At 34.6% G+C, this 19768-nt stretch overlaps 1 protein-coding gene across 2 annotated transcripts in view; it reads right to left on the bottom strand.

Moving 5' to 3' along the window:
- The window catches only part of LOC149541999 (GATA transcription factor 27-like), a 121869-nt gene extending 108393 nt beyond the window's left edge, over window positions 1-13476 (bottom strand). For both annotated transcript variants that reach the window (XM_089797049.1, XM_089797050.1), the window contains exon 1: window positions 12121-13476. In XM_089797049.1, the coding sequence (XP_089653175.1) occupies window positions 12121-12160 (40 nt within the window). In that variant the 5' untranslated portion in view covers window positions 12161-13476. The remainder of the gene's footprint in view (window positions 1-12120) is intronic.
- Between the last annotated feature and the right edge of the window lie 6292 nt (window positions 13477-19768).

The following is a 19768-nucleotide window of genomic DNA, read 5'->3' as shown; positions in this document are numbered from 1 at the left end:
TCACCGAGTGGATGAAAGAATAGGTTTTCATTCTGATTTTAAAGAACTAGCAAACTATGAAGACAACACAAGGTAAGCAATTAAAACAGAATTAATTCAATCTTATAAAAAAATAAAAATCACTTTCTAGCCATGATTCTTTTGAAGATAAAGTGAGCTATTTTCTTTAAATAAATAAAACTTACTTGTGATATGCTTTTGTTTGCAAGGGGCTGCAATGTTTGGAATCTTTGGCCATGGAGGTACACCAACTATGAGCATCCTACTTGAACCAGTAACAAAGAGCATCATTACTTAGACCTTTAGCATTCACAAACTCTATGAACTCATCCATGACTACATCTCTCATATCATCATCAGGAAATATTCTTTTAAATGTTGCTTGGTACTCGTCAAACACTTCCATATCTCTATATGGTGGCAAATTTCCTGGTAGACTACAATATTGAGAGAGAGATATGGTATTTGGGCGTCAAGGCATAGGCAAGCAAATGTAGTGGAGTGGTCATTTTGTTCCATCTGTCAACAATAATTACTTGCACTTGTTTGAAAAAGGCCTCTTGCAGATCTTGCTCCTTCTCATTTATAATTTGCTTGATCTTCTCAAGCATTGAGTCTATGCCATCATAGATCTCTCCAAGGCAAGGCCTATCCATGTCAATGTACCTAAGCATGCTCATAATGGGCTAGGTGATCTCAAGGAGATGTTCCACACATTCCCACCATGACTCAGCCAATAGTCTATCCTTGATTTTGTTTGCTCTATTAGTATTCTTTTGCTTCCATACACCCTAATTGTGGTTGATTACCATACCTTGAAGTGCATCTTTCACTTGCACAAGTCGTCTCAAGATGACTTATATGTGATGCAAAACAGGTCTCAACAACCTGTGACATAATTAGTGCAAAAAACATCAACCATTAGATACATATTTTTAAAAAGCATATACATTGTACAAGCAAAATATGAAAAATCAGAAATTGCCAAATATTAAAAATTACATTACTAGCTTGAGTTCAAGTTCATTTGCCTTCAGTAGCTCCAATTTTGAATGGTTTATGATAAGAGATTGAATCATGTAGTGGTTTGTGACAAACATTTGGATGTCCTTAGCCTCTTCATACATCGTTTTGATCCACTCAATTTGGTTCCCAATCATCCATAGCATAAGATTGAGTGAATGGACTGCACACGGTGTCCAAAAGATATGTTGATATCAGGCTTCAACCAACAAACCAGCTGCCCTACAATTCTTTGCATTGTTTGTTATGACTTGGACAACGTTTCTTGCACCCACTAGTTCAATGGCCTCAATTAGAATTTTAGCAATAAATGGCCCATCTTTTACTTGGCCCTCACAATCCGCTGCTGTAAAAAACATTGCCCCTTTAGGGGACACAGTAAGGACATTGATCAAAGGATGGTTCCTAGAATCCTTCCGCCCATCTGAAACAATTGTCACTCTTGTCTCAACCCATGAGTCCCTTACCAATGAGTCCCTTATGGAATTCAATTGATCTTCAATCCGTTGGACCTCTTGATCCAACAAGGTGGTGTGCACTTTCTCATACTTGGGGACACAATACTCTCTTCGAGCTTCATTGGCACCCCTCAACATGTCCTTCCAAAATAGGAAGCGAACAACATTAAAGGACCAGCCCATTTGCATACAGGCATCTTCCCACCTTAATATCAGCAATTTCCTGACTCTTATTTTGAAAAGCAGTTTCTAGTGCTCCCTTTCTTTTGTGTACAAGGGGGGCAAATTCAATGTCAATGTTTGTTGCAATACTAAAAAGGGGTGGTCTTGTATTATAACATCTAGGGGGGTTGCATTTCCTTTGTTCTTTTACTTTTACTTTTATTGCTACTGAATTATGTTGCAGTATGTCCTTCTCCCTCTTCTATTGCCTCATGCTCTTCAATATATTTTAACACAATTTCATTTTGTATAGGGACACCTTTTTTGCCAAGGCATTTCTTGACTCCTCTTCCAGTGAATCCCCACAAATGACCTATCACATGATAATAAGAACTATTTCTTTCTACACCACAACACCAACATCTCCGACAGAATGCACCACCTCTTGGAAGGGCTCTTATAATGTCTACATACTTCCATAGAGGAGAAGCAGAGTTGGATTCTATTCTTTGCTCGATATTGCCTATTGATGAAGAGGTATATTTCATTCCTTTCCCTATGGCAAGAAATTAGATAAATGTTCATAATTTATATATAGGGAAAATGACAAAGTCTGAAAAAATGGAAAAATGAAAAAACTAGAACAAAAACAATAGCAAATAGAATAAGATCTTACCTTTTCCAGCCATTGCAAGCTTGTAAATGTGTATGAATGATGCACAAACACTTGAAGAACACCTACAAATCAATCTTCAAACTCCTTGCACAACCGAATGCTTACTCAAAAACTTATGTGCTCTTCCTTAAGACAAAATAACTTGTTTGGAAACACAAAATGACAATGAGAGGCCACCAAAAGCAATTCATAACAACTTTTAGAGTTGTGGACGACAAAAAACATTTAATTTTTGCCTAAAAGGGCACTTTCCAGCTGTCTGCATGGCCTAGTTCGCTACGGGTTCGAACTTTTGGACATTGGTTCACCCAAGTTCAAACCGAATTGAACCCACAGGGCAAAATTCGAACCACCAAACCAGTACTGCAAATCGGTTCGAACTTTTCCTAGAGCGGGGGGGTACCATGGTAACTTAGGCAAAACATCCCCATGGTGTTTCCTTAAACTACAACACATTTCAGAAAAGTTTCAAAGATTTGAAGAATTTTGGGGATGGCTATGTATGTCCCCTATTGTCCTACCATGTCTAGAATGCAATTGTGGATGGGGACAACAGTTTGAGAGTCCAAAATGCATACCCATGAAACACAAAACCAATGTGATTGTTATATCCAAAGCTCAAAGGCCTTTCTAGTTAGGTGGAATGAACCAGTTCAATGCAAAAAAATTGCTATGCCCTACAAGCCTAAAATGAGAAAAATCATCTCAAGGATGGCAATGGAAACACAATTGATAGCATGTTCCAGAAAAACACAAAATTGGAATCCAAAATCTAATAGTTGTTCGTAATAGAAACTCCATCAGCAGAGCTCATGGCAAATCTGCATGGAATTGTGGAAAAAGTATAAATTAGAAGAAATCAAGGTAAACATTGCTTCTTTCTTTAAGAAACGAATGTTACCGAATTAGAAGAATAATTATGCATATTCGTGTACAATTCAATACAAAATTGCAATCCAATACAATTTGTAGGGGATGGATTTATTTGGAATCGTTGATGAGCATACCTAGAATGAGGCACTTGTAACTCAATTCTAATGGTGGACAAAACTTTCAATAAATTTCATTTGATGTTTTGTTGCGAAAAGTTTTGCTCAAAACCCTAATCAACTGTTATTTTCATTTGCATATTTGTGTTGTGCTCGTTAAGTCAAGAGATAGGAAACAGAAGCACTCTTGGAAGTTAATGGCTCCACTTAAGAATGTTTCCTTGACACAAGTTTTGCATGATTACAAAAACTTAGTCCATGCTCTACCTTTCCTCCATTAGCATTAGGCTTGGTAATAGATGGTGCTTACTCTTTTTTTGCTCTTTTGTATTTACTACATTCTCTCGACATTACTGGCTCAACCCTCTAGGCATCTAAGTTCTAGTCCAATCCAACATGGATCGTGGTCAAGGTTAAATACTTGCGAAAAATTATGCAAGGTTCTATAAATGCCATGTGGTTTTATCCAAATCAACCCTAGTGAAACCACGTCGAATCAACAAACACCTTGTCTTGATGTAATGAACCCATCACTTTTTTGGACCTTTTTTAACAATTTTGCCATTTCACTTATACATGCTTTAAAATGGCCCCTCTAACACAATAACACTAACACATGGATTTCGGAAACTTTGAAGAAAAAGAACAAAGTGATTTCCATAATTGTGAATGCAAAATAGAAATATCATTCATCATTTTTTTAACTTCAATTCTTGCTTGCCATAGTACAAATAAAGTTGAAGATCAATCAATGTTCCAAAGAAGTTGGTTTGCTATTCCCACATATATGCAAGCACCCATTTATTATCAAAATTCTTAAAGTTGTAGCTTCAGTCAGATTAATTCGACCTGAGATACATTGTTGTTACTGGTAATCATCATTTCCTATATATACTTATCCATGTTAATAATATATATTATTGTAAATAATATTAGAGATATATATATATATATGGTTACTATTACATTAATATGTTATCTAATTATGATTAACCATAGAGACATGTCTCATCCTCTCTTATTTATAAGCCTTCATTTGCATTTGGAACACAATCAATCACAATGGCAATTGGTAGTACATTTGCAAAGATCTTAGATAACAACATGGTGTCAGGGTAGGTTCCTTCTAAAAAGCTTAAATAACTTAAAGGTAGATCTAAGACATAGATCGCAGAAGAGTTATTGAGTCAATCGATGAAAGATACAGTGAAAATGGAGACAGAGATATTATTAATCAATAAGAGTCACGATTGGCTCCACCCGAAAATACCCAACCACCACATATGAAAGGGGCGAGGGGAGTATCGAATAAGAAGAAATGAAAACTCAAAATAATGACCGGGAAGTAACAGTCACGTATGCAAATGATAAAAGAGCACTGCATAAAGAGGGTACAAAGCATATTAACCTCAAGTAAGATTATAATGCACGCATCATGTTATTGTCTCCACCATGATCCATAACCTCTTAGTACAGAAAATATCACCACTTCGAGGGTGCCTCCAAATGAGAAGCATGATATGGCAATTTACATCAAGAAAACCAAATACTACATAGTTACTCATGAAGTCAAGCTTCGAACTCGGTATCGATTGCACAGAAGGCAACAAGATGAATGAAATTATTAATTTCCTATATATATAAGGGTGGTTGACAGAACATTCAAGAGGGACAATGAAAACATAACAAAATAAAATAAAAGGAATCTAGCATATGACCCCACAAGAATATCATGGAACATTGACAAACAATGGTATTAGTCAATGATATCACCAGAATACCTAATATTGCAAGGGTATAGGGCCAAGGAAGGAACAATATATAGAAAAACATAACAATCTATTGGAATTGAACCAATAACATATGGTGAAGGATTTTTTCTACAATTAATATGGTCTGACATTATCATAGAAAGGAGATTGAATATCAATGAAGGAGTTACCTTAAATGAATCAGGCATATAAGTCTGTACGATCCTTATTCTAGCGACATATCTGAGATCGGAAAAACATAATGGAAATCTCCTATCTCCTACTATTGATATGATGGGTGACATGGATGCAAGTAAATATGTACAACAGATCAAGGAAGAAGATCAAGAAGAGGGCTCGAATCGATAGCGATCTGAGAGAAAATCAAAGGAGACCAAACTGACTCTACATGTATAAAGGGTTATATACTACCATTGCTTCAAGACCATTTTACATCCATGGCCATTTTACATCAATGAGAAAACAATTACACCTGATTGACAATAACAGAAAATGTGACATGGAATGTTAAACACGTATATACTAAAGTGGATGCCTATGTGTCACTGTAAAGTTTGAGATTGTCTCTATAAAAATGACTAGATGGAATCAAAATTAATGTCGTAAAATGGAGAGTTATTTTATAATTATTTATGTTGTTAGTCATAGCCATGAGTTAAATTACTAAACATCATAACTAATGTTAAAAAAATTATTTGAATTATAAGATATATGTGCCTTGATCTTTTCTCTGAGAATGTTCTTGCAGGACAATGATAATTGATATCAGATTCAGAGGGAGACTAACACTTCATCAAAAGTAACATTGAATGAGGAACTCTAAAAATTGATGTTTAAATGGAGATTGAAATTCAGAGGGAAATTGATATTTCATTAAAGGCAACCTTGAAAGAAAGGGCGCAGATAGAGGATATGATTCAGTCACCCTTCAATGATCTCTGTCATATTGATTCAAAGGGAGTAAACCATATTGGAATGGATTCTCCAACAATCAATAAATTGTAGCAGTCAAGAGGACCATGATTCATGATCTTACCTCAGGTCTAGATAATATCAACATATGATATTCACCTATGATATAAATTTGGAATAGACAAATTGCAAGATGTGCATAATATAGGTTTAATCAAAAGATCAAACAAATACCTTTGCATGAACAAAGGAAATTTGAGTTGTTGAGAGACGTTAATAAAGCTTTTCAGAATTCATTTGAACCATCTACAAGTCTCTTTTTGATGAATGAAACTCGACGTATGAGTTGTAGATTCATAAATGTGGCACAATCATACTCAATCAAGATATTAGCATATTGTGGACGAGTTTGAGAAAATGGAAGGACATGTTCACTTCTACTGTTAAGCTAAATGAATGTTTGGACCTTTAATGGACAAAAAGAGTAAGTTGGAAAGGAGTTGTCATATTTGATACAAAATTGTTCAACAATATAAGAATGAGTGAAAATTTTACATTGTGGGGGGAATAACAGTCAATGTTCCATTCCCACTTGACCCTTATTTAGAGGGGAGATGTTTCATTCTCAAATAATCTAAAAAGACAATTTCTGAATCTTCATGTGCAAATAAGTATTCTTATCTTTATTTACTCTTTGTAGTCTCTCTCTTATTTGTAATTCTATACATACTATAAGGGTTATTTGCCTTGATATTTTTCCTTGATGTTTGAGAATATTCTTACAAGAAAATAAGGTTGGCACTTTACATATGCTACTTAATATTATGCAAACTCAATCTAATGATAGTAGCTTAAAAGACCCTAATAATCAAAATGCATAAAATGAAGTTCTTGAAGCAAACATCCTTGATAATTGAAATTATAAAATTCTTCTACAATAAGAGGGAGCATGACACTTCTTCTAAAGTAATACAGGAGCTTAGAAAATTGATACTCAGAAGGGAGTCTAGAAATACATGTGCGTGATTGCATGATTTTAATGGACCTACTCCTATGCATATCATGAGGAAGCAATGACTTATCACCAGAAAATCAAAAAATTGATATCAGACTCAAAGTAAGTCTGACAAGAATCCTTGGGGGAAGAGAGCCTCTAAGGGAGTAACTACTAGACCTAACTTCCCAAGATCATTGTTCAAAGGGAGAATTTTGAGGTGCAATCCTTTGTAAATGATATGTTCTCTATGAGGAGAAGTTCTAAATGAAATTGCTTGTAATGCATTCTTCTCTATGAGGGAGAATTGAGGTGAAAGCCTTAGTACCACCCTCTGACTTGGTTCATGGTGGTTACTATTTCTCATATGATGTAATGAAGGTGACAATCTTTCAATGACATATATAAACAAAATGTAATCATTGTAAGATGAAAATCTTATAAATGGTAGACCTGTTATCATGACAGACTTCATTAAGTTGTCCCAGAGTGTTGAAAGTCATGATAACGAATGTATCATAACAAACAGACTTCATTAAGTTGTTGTCACAGAAAGATTGAATTTTTGCAATTGTGTGTTATGAAAGGTGACGATCTTTCATGTGTGAGGTCACTATTGTAAGGTAATGATTTTATCAATAGTTGATCTATCTCCTAACACTAAAACGTGTTGGAGCAAGTGTTATCATGGTTCTTCGGGCTGGATTTTGCCAGACACCTTGATAACAAACTTATCATGGTTCTTCGGGCCGGATTCTACTAGACACCTTGATAATTCACTCATCATAGTTCTTTAGGCCCGATTTTGTCAAACACCGTGAAAATCATTTTTTATGGTTCTTCGGACCGGATCTTGCTAAACACCATAACTTAAATTTGTCATAGACCACACTTAAGGTGGTGTTCAAATCTTGTATTATAATTGCTTCAATTCTTTTTAGCTAAAGAGGGAGCATTGAGAAATTTAGCCTTATAGTGAGTTGAATATCATACTGGGATGATATCTCTTCATATACTTGAGAGCATAATGTGTTCTACAAATCCTCCCTATCTAAGAGGGAGTGTTAATGTTGTAGCTTCAGTCGGATTAATCCAATCTAAAATACATTGTTGTTATTGGTAATCATCATTTCCTATATATACTTATCCATGTTAATAATATATATAATTGTATAATATATATATACATATATATATATATATACATATATATATATATATATATATATATATATATAATATGTATTACATTATATTATATTATATATATTGTTATACATATTATATTATATATATGGTTATTTATATTACTAATATATTAATATGTTATCTATTGATGATTAATAGTAGAGACATGCCTCTTCATGAGACATGTCTCATTCTCTCTTATTTATAAGCCTTCATTTGCATTTGGAACACAATCAGTCACAATGGCAATTGTTAGTACATTTGCAGCGATCTTAGATAACAACAAAAATGATTGTAATGGAAGATTTTGGCGAGAGAGGTAGGTGTTACTCTTAAACACGTCTTTGATTTGCTTTTCTTCTACATTTTTTTTACAAATGAATTCTCTTGTTTTGTTTTCATTCTTCTATATATCTATGGAATATGCTAAAAAAAATTAATCTGAGTTAAGTTGCATATGTACTTTCTTTCTTTTCATTTGTCTCAAATGTGTTGGTTCTTGAACACATTGCCAATAAGTATTAAAGTGACAACCACAATTACCTGTCTTATTCAACTTGTTACAATTCAGAAGACTTGTCACATGCTCGGTCATTCTAGTTGATGGTGAAGGCCCTCACATACACTGCATTAAACAAACTCACTTACAAAATGATCTGATTTGTTACAACTAGATTTCACATTGTCTTATAGAACATTTTAGCAGAAATTATATTCATGGTTGATGCATGCTTACTCTTATGTATGTGTTCAGGGGTTAAGAATTGCATAGGTAACAACAAATCCAGCTAAAGGTAACAGAAAATCACATCCTAGGCACTAGCCCCATCAAATGCAAAGAATTTATTTACCTATTTCTCACAGAATTTAGTCATTGGAAAGAATAATGTTTGTCTGCACATAAATTATCCAGGGTTTTGCCATAAGTGAGCCACCGCAGAAATGGAGGCTTCAAAGAAGATAGATACAAATGTGAGCCACTGTAGAAATGGAGGCTTCTAGAAAGGTAGATACAAATGTGATCCAACATAGAGATGGAAGAGTAAGGAACTTAAGTGCCATTGAGTGTATGATTTTCCCTCTAAAGAATGTGTACGACAACCATAGCTGATTACCTGTCAGTCTGGTTTTCAATAGGGGCCCAACGCATAAGGGTGCTATATTCCCTAAGTCTGCAGAGGTTTACATTGCATAACTTGGTATGTTTCAAGACCTTTGTAAAATTATAGATGTCTCAAAGAAGGATAAAACAAGATAATCCTAAAAGTGAGGTCTCGAAGTCTAAAATGCTAATTTTTTCACAAGGGTATATTTCTTCATAAATGAAAGCCACAGTCTCTTGTCAATCAGCTTTAAGTCAAAATAGAACTCAAATTTGCAAATGTCTTTAACAGTAATTTTTTTAAAAAAATTAAATACAATATAGATATACAAAAATTTAAAATACAATATAGACATACAGTATACCAGTAGCTGCAGCCAATGAATATGCCAATCAGTGGATATGTGGAGGAAAACACATTTTATATTACATAGGAAAGTAAAGAAAGAGAACCAACAAGTGATGGCTTCTGCATTAATAAAATTGCTTTCCTTATTTGCTATCACATATATGCACAAAAAAAACATTTAAAATGTCACAAAGTAAGGCCAAACTGATATTATCACAAAGAATTGACAGATCGAATAACAAATATCAGTTTTTACATTCTGAGACCAAGCTGCAAGTTTTCACAACAAAAATTCTGAAGTGCTCTTCCACTGATCTATTTTCTCCCTTAATGAATTTGAGAAGCTTGAACTGGAGAAGAAAAACAACAATTGGTTGTTAGTGGTTGGAATTTGACTTCCTGAATGCTTGCTTGATAGTGTTATTCCACAATTTTGAAGCCTATTTCATAGCTTCTAATTAGGGTAACCAAGTGAGGGAAGAATAAGTAAAATTGCTACAATTGTCAATTTTAAGATTATCGGATACACGGTGAAATTTAATAAATTGCCAAAAATGAATATATTACAACTTCTAGGCTTCTACAAGGTATAACATGTTGCTTGTCAGGCTTGAAATGAATCAATCACTTTTGCATTTTTACATATCAAAAATAAACAAATGAAATCCTCCAAAAGCACCAAAAATGGTAAAGAGCAATAGAAGGCTTGTATGCAGCTTATGGTGCAGAACTTTAGAACTGCCAACTAGGAAAGAGAAAATTGACCAAGAAAATGTATTACCATTTTGTTTCAGTTGTACATATTTCTCAGTTACGTCTCTTTCCCTGCGATTGCCTTGTGGAAAATTCTTCTCACACATCTGAATTTTCTGAAATATAAACTGCAGAATATACACTTATTCCCAGACATCCTGGTAAAATTGATTCTAGGCATTCCAATGCGGTGATATTTTCAGTAAAACATATTTTTACATTTCTACCTATAATCATTGCAGATCCCATGCAGTGAGTACCCCAAGCTTCTTTCAATACCCACTTATTTCAGTACCCAACTGCATCTTGTCATTTACCACTTTCTTAATCTCCGTATATCAATGCAATATTAACTTATAAACGCACTACCAATTAATGTGTTTCTTCCAGATTTGTCCAGTATGAGCTCTTTCAAATATACTTGTACTAAGAGAGTTAATGAGCACAAATGGAGAAACGTGCTGATGTTTTAACATGTAAATCCCGACCTTTATATACTCACTTATTTCAGTACCCAACTGTATCTTGTCATTTACCACTTTCTTAATCTCCGTATATCAATGCAATATTAACTTATAAACGCACTACCAATTAATGTGTTTCTTCCAGATTTGTCCAGTATGAGCTCTTTCAAATATACTTGTACTAAGAGAGTTAATGAGCACAAATGGAGAAACGTGCTGATTTTTTAACATGTTAATACAATACTTGGATCATTTTATTAAGAATTATTTCTCATTTCAAATTAAATAAACAGAAAGATGGGAAAACGTATCATGGACAGACTTAGTTATATTCGCATTACAATCCAATTTATCATGTGTAGCAGCAGCTCAAGAAATTTTTCAGCTAAGACAATTAATACTATCTATACCTTACAAATAAATTGCAACATGTTACCTTGTGACATTTTAAGCTCTCAGATTTGCAATAGTTAAGGTAAGAGTATAATGAATGTTACTTTAAGGCAACACAACCTCAGAAAACATGGTCTTTGTTGATTTGACACCTCGGTTGATGATTCTAATTTCTAACAGCAACTCAATTGCCCATTAGATACTGACCAGTTCCCATGAATGAGTGGAGGTGAATGTAATTCACAACTCCACTGCCATGAGCAATAATAGGATCTTATCTCTATGGAAAATTTTAAATTTTACTTTCTAAGGAAATTTCCCTTACAGAACTTTATCCATTCTTAGCATGACCGTTACTGTTGCATATCATCCATTTCCTTAGATGGAACTGATTTTATCAGGCAACTGTAAACCAAACCAGCAAGCACTGCAAAGCATCACCAAGGAATTTTAAATTCTGCCCGATGTCAAAACCTTCTCTGATGCTTGCATGCACCCCTTTACAGACAATTTATATAGTATCATATATTTTTCTATTTTATATTGAAAGCTTTCAAGGTAATGTTGTTTTCTATCATTGCCTAGTGGCAGTAAGCCTGGTTTTGAAATTGGCATAATCCCTGACAGAAACATAAAAGCAACCCTGGACATATTAAAACCATCAAGTCTTAAAATGAGCATATAGCCTATTAGGGTACCTTAGGCCAATCCAATATTAACCACCACACATATACACAATATTAATTCCCTTTATGCAAAACTCTCAAGACATGTATTTATATAGATATGCATTGCCAATTCCTCAGCACCCAGATATCAACAGTTCTTTACATCAAGAGGAACTGAAAAACCCACCATGAAGAAGTTAAAAGAATAGAAACTCACTAGAAATCCCACAATGGTAGCAAGGACCCTGCTTGCCCATGTACTTTACTGTGAAATTTCCTCAAAATCGTGTGCAAGAGTCTAAATCTTCCGCAGAACAGATAATGCAAATATTATAATCCCTCGCAGTCAATTTCAGCTTTATTCGGAACCCACACTGGATGGGCTAAGACCCGGGAATTAGCAAATTCGAAATAGCTCCAGTGGCAAGTAAGCAAAGATATTGAGCAGTGAAATATTTACAAAATGAGAAGGTTTGCTAGGAGTCTGGGCAATGCAAAAATTATTTACTATTGCCAACAACGTACAAAAGCCAACAAATCCCTCTTATCAACGCAGACACAAAAGCGCACTCAAAAAAACACCTAATGGCAACCATACAGATTTAGAAGCAAGATATGTACAGGATATAAACTGAGCCAGGAGGAGTCTACGAAATGCAAAGGTTGTTCTCTATTGCAAGCCAATGCAAAAAAAACAAATTAAAAATTAAACATCTGAAAAACTAGCAAACCCCTCTTCTCAATGCAGATACAGTCTGGAATGTTTCCGCAGTTGAATGTACAGATATGTCTTATACAATGAAAAGCTAAGTTTAAGAGTCCATTTTATGACAAGCAGGGCAACAAATGCTTGCATGAATATTCAGATTGGGCTTCAAAAGAACAAAAATGCCCTGCATAGGAGGGGTAGAGAAAAAGAAGGGGCACGCAAATGCATGTGTCTTCGCACTCCAGGGCAAAATGGATATTTATAAAGCTAGAAATAGCAATTACAGACCCAAGAAAAAACAAAAATAGTAACAAAAAAAGGGCAAAATGAAAATCAAAACCTTAAAAAATTATAAAATCTATATAAAGAAATTTGAAACTGAAATAAGAACAAAGCAAAGCAACGAACCAGCAAATATTTGAATTTTTTATAATAAAGAGGACCAGTCGAAGCAGCGAAACAAAAAAAACTTTACGGGGTTTTAAGATTACAGACGTGTGTGGCAGTGGCTCTTCCAGGCTTGTAAGCTCAAATGAGAGTTGGGGGAAATACCCTCCGCACTAAAGAGGTTGGGTTATGATCCATCATCCGACACAGAAGGCTTCAAAAAATCACAGAAAATGGCACAGTCATGAAAATTCGCAATTCGACCGCCAAACGAAAGGTGTTGAGATGAGGAATCTGGAAAAACAATTGCGGGTCGCAACTGTGCGAGATTGCAGCATGAATTTTCGGGTTGAATGTGTCATCAGTTCAATAAAAGACCTCGATATTTTGTGTCTGTTTTTGTTATTTTCCTGCGGTCAGGCTAGGGTTTTACACTCCACCCGCCCATTTTTTTATTTATTTGTTTTTTTTTTTCTTACTTTCTGCTATTGCTTTTGCCAACTTATTCTTTTGGGTGTCGTGAATTCCACATGTACCATGTTGTTTTTTTGACCTGTTTAAATTTGCCCTGGATGTTTTTTTTTTGATAATTACGATTAAAATTTTAGGATTGGTAATTTTTATTTTTATTATTTTGAATTACTTTTGATTTTTTTCCCGCGACTTGAGGCTATGATTCGTTGTTGGGTAATTAATAACCTAGTTTTAGGGCAATTGATTAAATAGTGAAACAGAGTTTTGGAGATTTTAAATTTTAAAAAAATATATTCAATTGGTCAAAGGTATTTTCATTTACTTTTATTGGCAATTGATTAAATGGTAAAATAGTTTTGAACATTTTAAATAAAATACTCAATTGGTCAAACCTTTTTTTAATACATTTATTTAAATTTATCGAATGGATAAAGTACTTGTCAAGGGGACTAAGGGCTCCCCGAGGAGAGAGTTTCCAAAATGGACTCGATTGGCTGGTTGACCATGTGTTAAATTTGGTGGCCGTATCATTGTATTTAACTTTATATATACTTTGTCTTTTGGGATTGTATTTATAGAATGAGAATGATAAACTTTAGATAGAAATTGAAAATTCACAAGATTTAAGGTTTCATTGTATTAGCATGGGTAGTTTAAATAAGTTTATTGGTGATGTTAAATCTAAAACATTTAGATGGAAGTTTTAAAAAGTGTTTGTTTGATTATAATATTATAAATATAAGAAGGGGGGAAAAAAATTATGTTAAATGGATTGGAAAAATTTGAAGTTTGTGGTAGAAATTTGTAGAAGCAAATCTAAGAACTAAAATTCAAGAGTTTCTATTTTTGAATAAAATTCCAAGCTATTGTAAATTGATTGTATTTGTTTAATGTGATCTTTAATTTCATGATTTTGAATGTTGATGAATCATGCATGAGACTGCTTTCTAACGATATAGAAAATAATATATTCCTAAGATAATTGGTTCGGATAAAAATATCTTGGAAGGATGGAGGTGGGATGATTGAGGAGAACAAAAAAAATGGTCAAATTTAATAGACAAGTAGTAGGAAAAGCGCAACTTTTAGGAGGAGTTCGAAAATTTAGTAAAACCAATGGCAGAAGAGTCATCCTACGAGAGTGAATGTAATTCAACTTGGTGGTAGAAGGTGGTGTAATGATAATGATGGGGATCAAACTAATAATAATTTCCAAAGAGTAAAATAAGTTACAGTTGGCACAAACAAGAATTTGTAAAGGCCAAGAAATAGGAAAGTAGGAGTATGGTAGAGAAGGGCTCCTCGTAATAACAATTCTAATGCAATGACAACCCCCAATAAAGGATAAACAAAAACAATGGTGATTCCCACAAATATCATTAAAACCACAATTGATTGGCTTAAAGTCGGTGCATTTTTTGTCAAGTGGTATGCAGAAGGAAGATCAATCAAAGAAATTATTGTAATGTCCCCATCTTTTTAGCATCTTAGTGGAGTTCTTACCCTTTACATTCTTTGAAGGTTAGGTGGAGGAATAAGGATAAATCGATTAAATTAATTTCTTATAAAGTCATTAAATAAATTAAAATTAAAAGATAATTTACATTTAATTAATTTAATTAAAAGTGACTAAAGTTAAATTAATTAATTAAAAGAATCTTCTAGAAGGAGGAATTAAATATAATTTTATTTCTTCTAGAAGGAGGTCCATCTAGTGGAGGAAAAGAATAAATAAGGAGGGCAGCCTCATTGTTGATCATTGAATGTGTTGCCATCTACTCTATCGGATAACTTATGGAGCCAAGGGTTTCTACAGTGGAACAGACACTCCCATTGATTTGCATAACTAAGGTGGTGAAATATCTTCCAAAGGGTTGCAATTATTGGAGAAGACAAATTAGTCTTTTCATTATGCCAAATTTGTGGCCTAGGGCCATATTTGTGGAGTAAGATTGAAGGACTAAGTCGGATATTGCTACAATAACTTTGTTATAGTACCGCTACTACAGTGTCGTTGCTACAGTGACGGTGCTACAATGTCGTTGCTATAGTGACTCGCTACAATAAAATTTAGATTTTTGGAGCAATTCCAGGTTTCTATCTATTACATTTTGTATTGTTTGAGAGTAGATATTTAGGGCATTGGTAGGGTTTTTTTAATATGTTATTGACTGATTTATATTAGAATTTCATTTCAAGAGTTATCAAATGGAATTAGAATTTCATTTAAATCATAGCATGCATTGCCTTAAGTCTCATTATTGAAGATGCATATTCTCTCATTTGTAACCAATGTTTATATGTTCAAATAAATACAAAAAAGAAATCTTTGCATCGCCATTATTAGTCATTTGGAGTTTGTAAGCATATCTTTTTAGTTTGGCATTTAGGAACAATCAACATTTAGATCAGCGTTATATTCCTCATGTCCAAAGTGTTTGACAAAATGTCAAACGACTGAAGTATTAAAGAATTTGGTATTTGTTGAAGTTTAACCGGTTAGGGTTATTACAATTTTGTACTAGTGGTTGGAGATATTGAAGGAAAAGGTAAGTGTAAGAATCATCATTTCTACTAATTTAATGTTTGGATTCTAAAATGAAAATGGAATTTCTGTCTAGTATGTGTGTAATGGGAAGCTTTAGTTTTCTTTGCATAGAATGATTTGTCAATTTTGATCCATTTTCATACAAATTAAAAAATTACCAACATAGGTGAGATTGAAAAACCTTCCTTAAGAGCTCTTTAGGTCATTAACTCATTAGTAAGAACTGGGGATACATTAGGAGAATTATTGGGAATCGTGAGGATGTCTTAAATAGGAAGATATTAATATGTAGACATTCATATAGAATTTGATTTAGATATAGGTTTACTAGAGGAAATAAAAATTACTATGGAGTTTGGATCATGGATTCATAAAATATTTAAAATTAGGAGGCTAAAGACTGACAAATGTCTCTTTAGGGAAAGTATTTAAGTGAGTAGTTCAAGAAAAGGTTAGGAGTACGAATGAATGGAATGTGAATCATATATAGATAATAACCCCCTATAACAAAAACCAAAGGTTACTTTGAAGGACCAACAAGCATCCAATAATGATGAGAATTTTTAAAAAAAATATTACTACAACTGAAGAGACATCTAGGGTTTGTAATTGTAGACACCTAAATCTGATTACACCACTATGTAATTATATTTAGTCATCTCCTAGGACATTATTGATTAAATATTCATTATTTAAATAATTAATCATCATCCCCTAGTTTATTTATTTATTTAATTAACTATAGTCCAATTGATAAAATCAAATGATAACCCAAAATCAACTTATCAATTAAATCCCTATTCCTCTATTAAATTAAATAAATCCTCAAATCTATTTAATTTAATCTCACATCCCTCATTTATTAAATAAAACATTTAATAAATTATCTCAAATCCCTAAAACATCCCTAAACCTAACCTTTACCTCTAATCCAACCCATTTACCCATACTAACCTCACTTAGCCACCTAACTAACCCATCCCATCAAAGCTAAGCCACTTGCCCCGTAACCCCCTTCCTAAGGCTGGGGTCCCATGGGCACCTGCTTGCTTAAAAATAGAGCGGGTGTAGCTGAGCTTTTTTAGGAGCATTTAAAGGGGAGTGGTCCCATGGGCATTACATATAAATCTGCTTTAAAAAATTAGCTCCTAAATTGAAGGAAATATTTAAAATATAAATTGTTGTTTTTTGAATTTTTGGCATGATGATTTCAATTTGGAGGGAAAATGAAGGGTAGGTTCTTGCCAAGTGGCAGAATTCTTCCCTAAACAGTAGGGGCTATTTCCAGCCCCCCACCTTTTGCATCCGCTCAACTAAAAAGTAGGGGCTCCTAGTTAATAGGAAAAGATTCCAAATTAAGCTTTAGCCTCCCCAAAATATTATCATGGGACCTCCAACTCCTTAAATATAGAGCCCAAGCCCCCCTCATGGGACCCCAGGGTAAGCTAGAGTCTAATCCCCCTCCTAAACATGTGCACAACTTTAAGCAAGGGTCAAGACTTGCTAACCCAAGCCAAAGTCAACAAGTCTCCCTTGTCCCCTTCCATCCCTATCCAAGAGCATTAATGGCTCTTACATGCCATCAATGACTCTTACATCCCTCTTAATGCCTCTTACATCCCTCTTACACACTCATCTTCCCTGATTACTCCTCATTACTCCCTTTGACCAACCATTATCTCATCCCCTCACACCCATCCTCCTTGTGACAAGTGCCATTCTCGTGTTGGCTCTAAACAAGCACAATCCATGTGCTCCGCTTTGAATGCATCTTAACCCTCCCTCACCATTCTTCCATCCGTGCATCCTGACCATCCATCTCTCTACCCAGTAGCCTATAAATGAAACCCTCTCCCTTCACAAATATCATCCACTTTTATGCAACCTTATAATGCTCTGCTAATTACTCCATCATAGCCATTTTACACTATCATAATGTTGAAATCCATCTATACCTCCATTGTTGAAAGCCTCATCCATGTACACACTTGGTAAAAACCCCCACCCTTTGGAAGCTTGAGCACAACATGAGCACACATCTTCATCCATCAGGGACACATCCACATCATCATGGGTTATACCATAAGGAGCCTACCATTCTTGGTTCGCCTTCTTTTTTGGTGATAACCTTGGTCCTATCACAAGTATTTACTTATTTAGTATTGTTAATACTTTCATTATTAGTTAGAATTAAATTTGTACTACTAGATTAAGTGATACATTTTTACAAGATCGTGATCCACTAATCCCTATAGTGATCCCGCCAGACCCATGTCTGTGGAATCGCGTTTTCTAACTTGTGGGAATGCTATAATTGCTCAAAAATAAAAACATGAAATAATGGTTTTTGACCCTACCAAATGATCTGGTGTCTATCACACTCATACTCGTTATACCACGTATGCCTGATGCTCTGGTCGTCCATGCACAGTCATCATTTTGTCCAGATTAGAAGTCCTAGTAGCAATATCTCCTCGTTCGTATGAAAGCAAATTACCCTTTCTAGTGCCCTTCCAGCCCCTTATAGGCCCCCTTGGATGCCCTATATCCCCCTATGACTCCTCTAACGACCTCTTTTTTCCCCTCGCCTTACTTTTTTTTGCCATTTACTATCCTTTTCACCTTCTTTTTGTCCTTCTATATCCTCCTGTAACCCCTGGTTTACTACAACTTTTGAAGAAGTTGTTGTACCTCATTTTCTTTCCCCGCCACCTTCTTGAGGGGGCATTATACAGTCCATTCTCTCCCTTTCTACTCGAAACTAGGGCAATCATGTTACTTTAAAAAGTCTTATTCGCGTCATTTATATTCAAACTTCTTTGAAATAGTGTTGTCCCAACACTATGTTAAAGAGGGGCAAAATATAGACACCTAAATCTGATTACACCGCTAGGTAATCATATTTAGTCATCTCCTAGGATATTATTGATTAAATATTTATTATTTAAATAATTAATCGTCATCCCCTAGTTAACTAATTTATTTAATTAACTATAGTCCAATTGATAAAATCAAATGATAACCCAAAATCAACTTATCAATTAAATCCCTATTCCTCTATTAAATTAAATAAATCATCAAATCTATTTAATTTAATCTCACATCCCCCATATATTAAATAAAACATTTAATAAATTATCCCAAATCCCCAAAACATCCCTAAACCCAACCTTTACCCCTAATCCAACCCATTCACCCATACTAACCTCACTTAGCCACCTAACTAACCCATCCCATCAAAGCTAAGCCACATGCCCCCTAACCCCCTTCCTAAGTTAAAGTCTAATCCCCCTCCTAAACATGTGCACAACTTTAAGCAAGGGTTAAGACTTGCTGACCCAAGCCAAAGTCAACAAGTCTCCCTTATCCCCTTCCATCCCTATCCAAGAGCATTAATGGCTCTTACATGCCATTAATGACTCTTACATCCCTCTTAATTCCTCTTACATCCCTCTTACACGCTCATCTTCCCTCATTACTCCTCATTACTCCCTTTGACCAACCATTATCTCATCTCCTCACACTCATCCTCCTTATGACAAGTGTCACTCCCCTGTTGGTTCTAAGCAAGCACAATCCATGTGCTCCCCTTTGAATGCATCTTAACCCTCCCTTACCATTCTTCCATCCTTACATCCTGACCATCCATCTCTCTACCCCTTAGCCTATAAATGAAACCCTCTCCCTTCACAAATATCATCCACTTTTTTCTAACCTTATAATGCTCCACTAACTACTCTGTCATAG

Source organism: Cupressus sempervirens, chromosome 8 (assembly GCF_028749045.1).
Source record: "Cupressus sempervirens isolate cs-2001-9-10 chromosome 8, ASM2874904v1, whole genome shotgun sequence".
In the NCBI taxonomy this organism is placed as follows: domain Eukaryota; kingdom Viridiplantae; phylum Streptophyta; class Pinopsida; order Cupressales; family Cupressaceae; genus Cupressus; species Cupressus sempervirens.
This window is presented reverse-complemented; position numbering and strand designations above follow the sequence as displayed.